Source organism: Callospermophilus lateralis, chromosome 5, assembly GCF_048772815.1.
Source record: "Callospermophilus lateralis isolate mCalLat2 chromosome 5, mCalLat2.hap1, whole genome shotgun sequence".
NCBI classification, from domain to species: domain Eukaryota; kingdom Metazoa; phylum Chordata; class Mammalia; order Rodentia; family Sciuridae; genus Callospermophilus; species Callospermophilus lateralis.
Genome location: NC_135309.1, coordinates 67,084,838 through 67,098,067, shown reverse-complemented (window position 1 = coordinate 67,098,067; position 13,230 = coordinate 67,084,838). Strand labels below are relative to the sequence as shown.

The window sequence follows — 13,230 nt, the reverse complement described above, 5'->3', positions numbered from 1 at the left end:
TATGTGGTCCCGTGCCACCTCCCCCTCTTGTTGTCTGCTACAGATAAACCCGGTGGCACTGCGGAGTTACAAGATGGAAGAGGCCCAAGGCTCCATGCTATTGATTGGATGCTGCTGCTGCTAATGGGGATCACCACTACTGGGTTTGATGGGAGCAATGATCTTTTACGTGTTTGGACCATTATGGAGTTTAATTTATAACATTCTGAGCTTTACTATAAACTTTTGCTAACTTAAAGTTAAATTTCCAGGTTAGATTTCATAGTCAGCTGCCTCCTGGATACCTCTAACTCTGATACCTCCCTCTACCTTCCTATATGCAGAAAGCTCCCTATGCTGGAATACAGTAGTGACTCAAACAAAGTCTCCGGTCCCATTGAATTTATATCCAAACACGGAGAAACTAAAATAATAAAAAATACAAGTAAAAAGCAATTTCAAATCCTGATAAGTACTATAAAGATAAGAAGGAGAGAGAGTTGCTCATGATGCTTGGGAGACAGGGGGAGAAAGTGCCTCTGCGGAGATGACATTAGATTGAGGTCTGAATAATGACATGTGGCTAGCCTTGTGAACTGCAGGGGCAGAGCATGCACGGCAGAAAGAGGGAGCAGCAGATGCAAAGAATGGAAGAGCGAGGCTTACCGGGAACCGAGAAGTGGTTAGTCGGCCGAGACAGAGTTAATGAGGGAAGAGTGATATGATAGGTATCAAAGAGGGAGTCAGGGCCCAGATGGTGCGGAATCTGGCCTGGGTAAATAACTTGGATTTTATTTTAAGTTCAATAGAAAGCTGTTTTTAGCAGGGAAAGATTGATAGATGGATTACATGCTGAAAGGTCTACTCTGATTGATTTATGGAGCTTGTATAATTACAGGAGAGCAAGAAAGGAGGCCAGGGAAAATGGTAGAGTCACCCAGGTGAGTGGCTAATGCTAGCGGGGTAGTAGGCATGGGGAGGAGAGGGGGGAGTTGGTTGGAGGTATGTTAGCTGAAGCATCGACAGGGCTCATGGGCAGATTGGCTTGGGAGTGAGGGAAGCTGGGTACAGTCACCTAGCTGACTGGTGGAACCTAGAGCTGAGCTGGGACTTGGAGTGAGGGATCAGGTTTCGGCAGGGATGGAACACCTGGCAGGTACTCAATAAATGACCATTTTTTATGATCACATAAAAATTAAACAAAAAGGGCCCATATAGTGGGGTGAGAATTCTGTTCCAGATGCTCATACGGGAATTATCTTGACTTTTCTAAATTTCAGTTAAAGAGGAGATATTAATACTGACATTATAGGGTTGTTACATCAAATATACCCTTGAGGGACAGAAATAGTAAGGAGGTATGATAATAGGGACTTTAAGACTCTTGTAAAGGATTTTTTTTTTAAATGTGGATGCTGGTTACAGGTATGTTCAATCTGTGAAACTTTATCAAACTGTATAATTACGACATGCACACTTTTCTGTATGCATATTATAATTCAATGGAGAGTTTAAAAAAAGAGAGAGAGAGAGAGAGAGAGAGAGAGAGAGAGAGAGATGCTATGCTCAAAGGTCCTAGTTCAAGTACTGGGAACTCAATACATGGTAGCTGCTATTATTTTCACTGTTAAGATACAACAACAGAAATCATCTGATGTAAACCTTTGGTCCATGTTGTCCACAGAGACCATTACCGATCCTTTAACAGAAGGCGGAGTCCTAACTGAACTCTAGGGTCTTATTGTTGGTGAAGTCACATCTGATTTTACTGTGTGCCATACAAATGCCATTGTATATCCAGAGTTCTAATCTAGAGCTAGTCCGGGGCCACTACTTGTCATTCAATAGTTTTTCCTAACTTGGTTAGGATGAAAGTCTCATAGATGACAATGTCTTCTAAGAGGGACAAGTTCTGCCTCAGTGCTGGGTCTTGCCATTTCCCCCACCCCCAAGCCCACTCATACCTGGATACTCTTGATTCAGGCCAAATGATTATTGGCTGCAAGGAAAGGATACTAAAACTTTGATTGGTTATTTCAAAGTTCCATAGGTTAATCCTCAGGTCATCAGCGGACATGTAGGTCTCATAGTCGCTGTTGACTGATATGGAGTTGATGTGATATGTATGTGCGTTGGCAAATACTCTTCGTGGGGTGGCCTCCACCATCAGGTCCATGGGTCTCAGGACAGGTACCTGGGATGCAAGAGAAACAAACCACTTCAGAACCAAAGCTCCTCCCTGGGAAGACAGTGCACATATTTGTGGCCTTTGTTACCACAGGCAAAGTTGACCACAGTTGGGCCAGGCATGGTAGCACATGCCTTTAATCCTAACAGTTGAGGCAGGAGGATCACAAGTTCAAAGTCAGGTTCAGCAACGTATTGAGGCACTAAGCAACTCAGTGAGATCCTGTCTCTAAATAAAATATTTTAAAAAGAGGCTAGGAATGTGGCTCAGTGGTTAAGTGCTCCTGGGTTCAATCCCTAATTACCCCCTCTCATCGCCCCCCCCAAAAGTTAACCACAGTAAAGATGCTTTAAGTTTGAGAAAACACATCTATTCCTGTTCACTTTGGTTCCTTTCAGCTATTCATTTCTCAAAGGGGTTACACACCTGTAAACCCAGTGGCTCGAGAGGCTGAGGCAGGAGGATCACGAGTTCAAAGCCAGAATCAGCAAAAGTGAGGATGCTAAGCAACTCAGTGAGACTCTGACTCAATATAAAATATAAAATAGGGCTGGGGATGTGGCTCAGTGGCCAATTGCCCCTGAGTTCAATCCCTGGAACCAAAAAAGAGTATTGCCATCACCTGACCCTGATGGGATATTTCATTCATTACAAATTCTAAACTTTTTCCAGAACCTTCCAGGTGGCCTTGCCTCAGGGGAGCTTGGACTCCACTTTGGGGACATTGCCTTCCAGAGATACTGTTCCAGTTTTATTTTCTTAAACATGAAATCTATTTTTATAAGGAAATTGTGGGGACATTTTAGAAATCTGATTCAACTTGAATCTCAATTTGTCCTTATATCTTTTCATTGCTTGGCTTTGGAGGCCTAGATTCCCTCTTGGCCTTGTCCTCGATCATTAAGGGCATTTTGAAAAAACTTATCATCTCCCAAGACTCTATAACCCCATTCAGCCATTAATATATAGGGTTCCAATTATGTCCTCATTACCCTGAGAAAATTTTGATTTATACTTATTGGCTTGGAATACCAATTAGGTAGCTTCCACTTTCATGTTCAAACCTGTGCCAGTTTGGACAATCAAAGAAATTTTTTTTCAGTGCTGGGGATTCAACCCAGGGGTGCTTTGCCACTGAGTCACATCCCCAGTTCTTTTTATTTTTTGAGACAGGGTCTTGCTGAGTTGCTCAGGCTGGCCTCAAAATGGTGCTCTTCCTGCCTCAGCCTCCTGAATTGCTGCACCACTGCACCTAGCTGGACAATGAATCATATGGTCATTCTACTGATATGTAAAAAGTGCTCAGTAAGTATTTGCTGAATGTTGACAAATGCCAGTTAAGTATCTTCTTGGCAGGTCAGAGAATAAGGCAGTGATATAGTTTCTCACATATGAATCTCTCTAGAAAATATGAACAAAGACACAACATTTTGAGTTCTAGGTGAATTGGCTCCTAAGAAAGTGAGCGAGAACACAAACAGACTAAACCACCACCACCACACCCCACGGCACAGGTGCAGTCTCTTCACAGAAATAAGAAAATAAGGAACCCAAAGAGATTTTTTTTTTCCCACAGGCAAATCATCTCTTGCAACTGAGTCCTGGCTGATTTGACACCAGGTGGTAGATGAAGGCTTCAGCTTCTGCACTGGCTTTGATCCAGGTGGTGGGGAGAGAGAGCCCCCACAAATGGCTAGGTTTTGTGAAGTGCAGTCAGCTCACCAACCGACATAAATTCCAGAAGACTGCGTTCTGCCAGCTCAGTCTCCAGGGAGTTGAGCTCACATTTGATGGAGTTGTTGCACTAAATAAAAGACTTAAGAGGAAAACATTCTAGACAGATGTGATGCTGGATGTCCTGAAAACCAGAGGCAGCTGTGGTGCGGATATGGAAGAATCAGGGGTCTGCCAAATGCCAGGAAAGGGAAGTGAGAGGAGCCCCTGGGATCCCACACTTCAGTGATAGACAATGGTTCTGTGGCATAAGCCTGGGATGGAAGGATGGGGAGACCCAGGCTCTGAACATAGACAGGCTGTGGGACCACGGGCAACTGACCTGCTCCTTCCATGCTCTGGCTAGCCTACCCCAAAACATCGACTGTTCTTGCTGTGCCTGCATTATCTCCTTTTGGGCACCTGGGATTGAACCCAGGGGAACTTAATCACTGAGCTACAGCCCCCCTGCCCCTTTTGACATTTTTATTCTGAGCCAGGGTCTTGCAAAGTTGCCTAGGGCCTTGATAAATTGCTGAGGCTGGTCTTGAACTTGTGATCCTCCTGCCTCAGCCTCCGAGTTGCTGGGATTATACGCATGCATTATCTCGAAGGGTGGTTGTGGGGATTAGAGATGAATGTTCTTGCTTTCAACCTCTCGCTCACTACTTTAGCAATACCTACTGAGAGCTTCGCAGAATTCTGGGGGCTTGAATGATGAGCATGAGACACAGGTCCTGCCATCATCTAGTTCAGATTGAGATGGATTAATAAAATGGGTTAAGTGCCCACAAAGAGGGAATCTAGTGCTAAGAGTAGTTTAATGTGGTCAGGGAGGTGTAGAGAGCCTTCCATGAGAGTGCATGAAACGGTGGGGATGTGAAGGATGAATCGAGGCTTAGCCAGGCCAGATAGGGAAGGAAGAATGTTCCAGTCAGAGAAATGGCAGGTACAAAGGCCCTGCAGTGGCTCATAGTACTAGAAGAGCAGCAAGCAGTTTTTGTGCCTAGAGAGGAGGGGAAGACGCCAGATCAGTAGTTGGGGCTGGATTGAGGATTTTAGTGTGAAGGTGAGGAAAGGTGCCAATAGCTGCCCACTCCTAGCTGCCCTGTCCCGCCTCTTTTCTGTTAAGAAATTGTGATCTTCTGGCACCTGCTCCCCTTCCGCTTCATTTCTTCAGCCTTCCACCTTCCTTCTCATTATCCTTCCTGCCTCTCTCCTCTTAAGAAAAACCAGATCATCTTTCACTTCCCAGAATCTATTTACTAACAAAATGAATGCTGCTGTCATTCAGCTTATTTGGTGACCACACCAGCGATTCTTCACAATCTTCCAGGGCACCTAAGTGGGGGGTTGGCAGGTCACAATGCCCTGCTTCAGAGACACACAAAAGCTGAGCAGAGCCCTGAAAAACAGGGAGCCCCGGAGGCTGCCCCCCCTGTAAGAGACATCTGTGAACCACACAGCAGGGAGGGGCTGGGGAAGGACTCACTGCACCCCCCCTCCCCATCGACTTTTCACAGAGGGAAAAAACAACAGCTGTGTTTACCATGGCAACCTCCAGCCCCCCCATCACGCTGACAGATTCAAGGCAAGACTCAGAGGGAAGGGATGGTCAGAGAGGAGATAAAACACAGAAAGAAAGAAGGTGAAGTCACGGAGGAGGGAGGAAGGGAATCGTTTGAAGGATGAGGATGGATTGAAGCTGCCGAGAAACTTGAGGTCAAATCCCATTGAGTTGAGCAGACCAATCTTCCAGACTCACTGGATAAATGAAGGTTATGGGATGAGGTGGGCTTCATATCACCAGTTAGGAAGGGCATTTAGGGACACTTTGACCACACACTGACCCCAGATAAAGCCCTCGGCAAATATTCATTGGGCATCTACTACAAGCTGGGTAGTTGCCACAGAGTGTCCTTGAGAAGGTCGGGGAGACCACCAATACACAGCTTCCTATTCCTTCTGCTTGATAACCAGCCCTTCTGGGAAGCAGAGACAACCAGGGATGTCTGATCTAGAAAAGGCAAGTGAGAGCTCAAGTCCTGGTGTACCTCAGGCTTGGTGGAAACAGAGGTTGAGCCTGGTGCTCTGGGAACACAGGTGTGAGACCCAGTGGAGAATCTAGCAGATGCTGTCCTAAGCCGTGAAAAGGCTGTCTTCAAGTTCAACCCCTTTGCCTGTTCAATGGGCTTCCCTCAGGAAAGACCCTCAGAGGCTCTCCAGGGACCATCACCGTGTATTTGGGATTTCCAAAGGAAGAGGAACAAGTCACCGTGCAAACGAGCATCATTAGATCATTCTGCAGACACCCTTATTCCAAAGCAGTTTGGCTCAATGGGATGGAGCAGCCATCTTCAGTCAGGACTGGGTCCTTTGGAATAGGTGACGACTTCTCAGGCATTCGATCCAGCAGTTTTAAATGACATCATCCACAACTACCATGCGTCTTCCAATCTAAAATCAGATTGTCTCAAGACATACCCACAACCTAGGTTCTCCTCTTCCCCTTGGCAAAACAAGAAACTGTGTCTGTTAAGAAACTGTGGTCTTCTGGCGCCTGTTCCCTTCCCCTCCATTCCTTCTGTAGACATACCTGTACCCACCCTGAATCTGACTGAGGTTCACTACGGGGACATAGACACTTCTGGGAGGGACACTTGCATAATCCCTTTAGCCAGGGACCCATAAATGCTCCCACCCCAGCTTATGTATTTCTAATATTTGATTTTGTATTTGGTATCATTATTTGTTAGAATTATGTTTACTTTGTTCTGGTGATTTATGTTCTATCAATAATCACAGTAACAACCCAGAAGAAAATTTTAAATCCTAATAGTCATATATCCATAGGGGTAAAAATCTTTCTTGTTTATATCTATATTCATTGTAGAAATGATAAAAAATGTTTTTTTACATTTATTTGGGATACATGTGGTAAAAATACTTAAAATCAGCATGATACAGTGATGCAGCTACATCAATGTTCACAGCAGCTCAATTCATGATAGCTAAACAGTGGAACCAACCTACATGACCTTCAACAGATGAATGGATAAAGAAACTGTATACATACACAATGCAATATTACTCAGCATTAAAAAAGAATAAAATTGTGGCATTTGCAGGTAAATGGATGGAGTTGGAGAATATTATGCTAAGGGAAGTAAGCCAATCCCAAAAACCCAAAGGCTGGATGAATGGTCTGATAAGTGGATGCTGATCCATAATTGGGGTGGGGTGTGTGTGGGGAGAATGGAGGAACTTTGGGCAAAGGGGAGAGATGTTGGGAGAAGGGGTATATGGGCAGGAAAGATGGTGGAATGAGATGAACATCATTACCCTAGGTGCATTTATTCTACGTCACGTACAACCAGAGAAAAGTTGTGTTCCATTTATGTACAATGAATCAAAATCCATTCTGCTGCCATGTAAAATTAATTAGAACAAATAATAAATTAAAAAAAGAAAAAAATGAACACCACAAAGACCTTTCTTTCTTTTTTTTGGAACTGAAGATTGAACTCAGAGGCACTCGACTAGTGAGCCACTTCCCCAGCCCTATTTTGTATTTTATTTAGAGACAGGGTCTCACTGAGTTGCTTAGCATCTCACTTTTAGCTGAAGCTGGCTTTGAACTCACCATCCTCCTGCCTCAGCCTCAAGAAAACTTGTTCACATGTTCTTTCAATAAATATTGATGGGTATTCAGTTACAATGGCATTTAAATTCTATTGATTGCATTACAAGGGTGATAGAACAGTTTATTTTAAACAGGCAATGATTAAAATATTCATGAAATCATATTTTCTGTGATTATTTAACATTATGGTGGCAAGGTTTAGTTGTTTCCTGAAAAGTGCTCAGGAAGGAACATGAAGGAACATCTCTTCTATGGAGCACATAAGCACAACATTTGAACAATGTAAGAGAGCGTTTGGAGTCACACAGGCCTGGCCTTGGATCCTGGCTGTGCCACTTACTGGCCAAGTGGCCTGGAACTTGTTACTTAATCATTATTATCATTGTCCCTTCCATAGGGAGAGCAACTCTCTCAGTCGTGTTGTTGAGCAGCAGCACAGGGCCTGATACCCACTATCTAAACATTCTTGGAGAACTTGCTTTGTGCCAGGATTGTACCAAGCACTGTACACACGCCATGTCCCTAAGTCTTCAGGATGACCTTATCAGGCAGGCCCTAATGGCATTCCCACTTTATGGATATGAATCCTGAAGCAGAAGAGGTCATGAAGCTTGCCAGGGTCATACGATGACTAAGGGGTGGAGTGGCCCTTGAACTTTGGCCAGTCCCTACATACTCCTAGCATTCTTAAATTTCTTTCCAATCATAGGAAAATGGTTACTCTGAAAGATTGCCTAGAGAAAATTTTCTGACTTTTTCTATTGGCTACGAGGTTTTTAGCTTCCCTTTCATCCACTCAGGGAATTTAGTCATGATTATGGAACTTAGCATTGCTCAGAAAAAGTGGCTAGTGGAAAGAATGTTCACTGAGTAGCAATTAACTTCATTGAAGAAGAAGAAGAAAAAACAAAAATAAAAACAAAAAACAAAAAAAAATCTCTTCTGGTTAGGAGTTTTCCAAATTGCTTCTGTTCTTGTTGTCATGAAAACCTCAAACAACATGGACGCTCATCCAATTATCAAACCAACCTGGGGGGTAGAGTCTGGCATTATGTGTACCCATTATTAAAGGGTAATTCAGTGTAACAAACCAAATCGAGTATATACAAAGACTGTCAAATAAAATGAACCACTAACAAATTAAATTACTTTCCATTTTCAGTGGGAAGAATGCCAGTCATTTTTCATTTTTAAAAATCCACGTCTTAATTCCATTTAAAAAAAAATGAAAAGAAGAATTAAAAGCCTCTTGTGCTGTCTATTCTGAGGTTTATTTTCCATAGACACATCTCTCTTGGTTCTGGGGGCATTTTCTGTCAGAGAATTAATGGAGCATTAAGCCTCACTCTGGTCAAAAAACTTGCTTCCTCTGGATCAATGGTGGACGGGGTTCAAAACGCAGGAGTGATAGGTTGGCTCCTGCTTACAGCGACATACCAGAGCTGTTCTTTCCAGAATGAAACTGCCACTCAACAGCACCCCGCCAAACCCCCAAGGAATTCTATCCAAATAATATAATTTTTAGATTTTCCTGCTCACACCCTTCAACAGCCTCAATATGTCCCCAATTTCTTCTTTTACTAGCTTTGTCACATAGATTGAAATAAGCCTGAAAGGAAAAGCCCCTTTGGACCAAATCAGGCTTTGTGCTTCAGGTTATTAAATATCTTAGAATTATATTCTTTTATTTGACAAACACTTATTAAGTGCCAATCACTGCAGTAGGTGGTACGTGTACGGAGTGAACAAAACAGATTGCACTGTGGAATTTAAAGTCTAACAGGAAGGAAAGACACTAACGCCTCAAGGCAAATATATTGTTATATACTCTCACTGATGCTATAAAATGATGTATACTATTTCATGATAGAAAATAAAATAGGGACCCTAATTTAGATAAGGGTTAGTCAGGCAGGTAGTGAAAACCTACTCCCCCAAAGCAGGACCAGAAGTATCCTAACTTCTGAGTCAGTGGCTCTTATAGGGGACGGGCAACTTTACCATTAGGCAGTGTCTGGAGATGGATTTGGTTTTCACAACAGGGGGACGTTACCAACATTAGTAGGTAGAAGCTGGAATGCTGCTCAATGTCCTTCGATGCACAGGACCACTCCCCAGCAACAAAGAACTATCTGGCCTAAAATGTCAATAGTTTCAAAGTTGAGAAAACCCAGTTCTTAAGAAAACCCTTCTGGATTCAGGGTGGTCAGAAGAAATGCAGCATGGGCTTCCATGATAGGCAGAAAAAGGTTCCAGCTCATAAAGATGTTTTGGATTAAAATGTATATCATATCCACATACATAACACACACATATAAAATACATGTCTATATGATACCACATATACGTATCTGCATACCAACGTGTCTGTGTGTGCAGATATATAAATACTCATCCCCCTATTGCCAACAACAGGAATGACACACTATTCATTAAAGTTGCTGGGAAAGTAATACATATATTTGAAACCCGATGAATCAAAGATAGTTTTCGTGGTAGACTAGCAATCTCATGCTTTCAGTGTCTTCGACTTCTTTGGGCCCATCTGTGGAGGAGAGAGGAAAGATACCTCTTTCTCGGAAAGCAAACTCACTAGCTAGTAACCAGCCCATGCAGAATCCTGTAGTTCTGCCAGCTTTATCTTACCTTTCCCCTAGATGGTTCCACTTTCTGCCAACATCACTGTTTCTCAAAGTGTTTTCCTATTCATTGCCTTTCCTGTTATTTCCCCTGATGTTTCACACTATGTAATCCCACAAGAACTACATCTTAACATATTCCAGTAGGAGAAAATCTCAATTAACACTCAAACCGGGGAAGGGTAGACTAGGAAAAGGCAATAGTGGGCAACTTGATTAGGATTAGTGACAAAAATTGTTTCTGTTTTGTCTCTTCACTGCCTGATGAAAACATGTCTAAGATTTGATAATGACTCAATCCTGTTATTAGGATAAACATCACTGAAATCCTTGATGACCAAGGCTGATAAAAACCTCAAGAACAGCCACAGGTTTTACTACAAAATTTGCAGAATCAAGGAGATAAATATAAATTTGATAATAATGATAAGAATCTCACAGTTAGAAGTTGCCTGAGAAGTCATTTACATGAAAAAGACCTTTATGAAGTCGAAGATGCATTTCCAAGAACTTTGAAAATATTACCTTTCACAGATTTGAACAATAAATGTCACATACTGAGCTAACCTGTATTAGTTCTGCCTCCCACCAACAGATGGCAGTAGTGATCACCCATGACATTTTTCACTTAGGAATAAACTGACTTAAGAATGAGCTGCTCTCTCTCTTTAAAAAAAAAAAAAAAAAAAAAAAGAATGAGCTGCATCCTCTGATTCCCAATCCTGGCTGCATGTAGAATCAAACACTCCTCTCATTAAAAACATTCCTGGGTCCCACTACCAATCAGTAGAGTTGTAACACGTGTGAGGTGGAACCCAAGTACCAGTATTCTGAAAGACCCACAGATAACCAATGTGTGGAGCCAAAGGCAGGAGTCAGTGAACTTGGGGATAAATGAGGAGTTTCCATGCACTAAACATTCAACAGTGGTTCTCTTTGGAGTATAAGGTTTCATGTGTTTAAAAAGATTTTTTTATAGTTCTGTACTGACTGAGGGTTTTAAAAAAACCTAGCGTAAAAATCGATTCTGATTATTTTTTTTACAAACAGATCAAAAGGAAGTCATTTATAAAAGATTAAACAGTTTCTTAAGATTTATAAAAAAACAAAAATATGAGCAAAGGATCTGAGCATAAAATTTAGAGAAAACAGAAACCAAATGGCTAAGACATATATAGAAAATATGCTAATCTCATTAGCAGTTAGGAAGATGCAAATTAACATTTAAAATATTTTTACTCTTACAAAAGATTAATCTGGTCAATGGTTTAATCTTTATTCAAAAATAATTTGTTATATGCTAGTCACTGTTAAGTCATAATTATTAATTCCTTTAAGCTTGTTATAGTTTTTGAAGTAGGTATTCATATCATCCTATTTTTATAGATGATGATAACTTAGAAACAAAGCAATTAATGTCTCTTAGCGCAGAGCAGGCAGCTGGAGTTTCCTGCAGCTGAGAGACAGGTAGTCAGGCATTCTGGCCAAGAGAATCCTTGCCTAGCACTATCCTATGCTGCTTCTCAGCTGAATGGGTAAAAAGCAAAATGACTGATAATGTCCTACCCTGGAGGCAGCACGAACAATTGGGCATTTATCAGTGGGTATATGGATTGCAACAAGATTTTCAGAAGAAGCTTTTAAATTAATATACATGTCTTTTAACTTAATGAATCCTCATTTAGTGTGAACTATCCCATGAAAACATCAGTGTGTAACAATAAATGTTTGAGAACATTCATTGTAACAATGCTAGTTACAATTACATTGTATTAAAATCTAGAAACAACTTGAATGTCTTATCTATGGAGAAAGATTTAATGCTACAATACACCTATACTTTATAATATCTGCAGCTATTTCAAAGATGAACTGATCCACTGGGATATTTATATTACTGAACAATTTGTATAGTATGAACTCAATTTTGTAAAAACAAAACAGAATCATATTCGTTCATGCATTAAGTTAATATATGTATATAGCTACACAGAGAAAGTTACAGAAGTACATGTACCAAACAAGCAACATCAGTTACCTCAGGATACTGAGGCATAATATAGTACTGTTGGACTTGTTGTTATATATCATACATTACTTTTTTTTTTTAAATATTTTTTTAGCTTTTGATGGTCCTTTATTTTATTCATTTATTTATATGCGATGCTGAGAATTGAACCCAGTGCCTCACACATGCTAGGCAAGCACTCTACCACTGAGCCACCACCCCAGCCCTCATGCATTGTTTTTGTAATATAAAGAGAAGGGAATCACATACTGCTTTCCATAATGGTTGCACCAATTTGCCGTCGCACCAGCAATCCTTATTCTCAATGAACATCTATTGTTGTTTGTATTCTTGATAATTGCCATTCTGACTGGGGTAAGATGAAATCTCAGAGTAGTTTTGATTTGCATTTCTCTAATTGCTAAAGATGTTGAATTTTTTTTTCATATATTTGTTGATCAATTTTATTTTTTCTTCTATGAAGTATCTGTTCAGTTCCTTAGCCCATTTATTGATTGTGTTATTGTTTTTTGATTGTATTTCCTCTTTCGTGAGGTATGTGTTCAGTTCTCTAACCCATTTATTGATTGGTTGTTGTTTTTTTTTTTGGTATTAAGTTTTTTGAGTTATTTATATATCCTGGAAATTAATGCTCTGAGGTGCAAGTGGTAAAGATTGTCTCTAATTTGGTACAACCATCATGGAAAGTAGTAAAGAGATTCCTCAGAAAACTTGGAATGGAACCATTTGACCCAGCTATCCCATTCCTTGGTTTATATCCAAAGGACTTGAAGTCAGCATATTACAATGAAGCAGCCACATCAATGTTTATAGCAGTTCAACTCTCAATAGTCAAAATATGGAACCACCTAGATGCTCTTCAACAGATGAATGAATAAAAAAGTTATGTATGTATTTATACCAGTGAGTGTGTGTGTGTGTGTGTATGATGGAATATTTCTCAGCCTTAAAGAAGAATGAAATTATGCCATTTGCAGGTAAATGGATAGAGCTAGAGAATATCATGCTAAGTAAAATAAGCCAATCCCTCCAAATCAAA

General features: G+C 41.0%; 1 protein-coding gene across 2 annotated transcripts in view; it reads right to left on the bottom strand.

Annotated features, from left to right (window-relative positions):
- The window catches only part of Ppp2r2b (protein phosphatase 2 regulatory subunit Bbeta), a 428,729-nt gene that overhangs the window by 56,006 nt on the left and 359,493 nt on the right, over nucleotides 1-13,230 (bottom strand). For both annotated transcript variants that reach the window (XM_076855947.1, XM_076855946.1), the window contains exon 6: nucleotides 1,996-2,173. In XM_076855947.1, coding sequence (XP_076712062.1) covers nucleotides 1,996-2,173 — 178 coding nt within the window. The remainder of the gene's footprint in view (nucleotides 1-1,995; nucleotides 2,174-13,230) is intronic.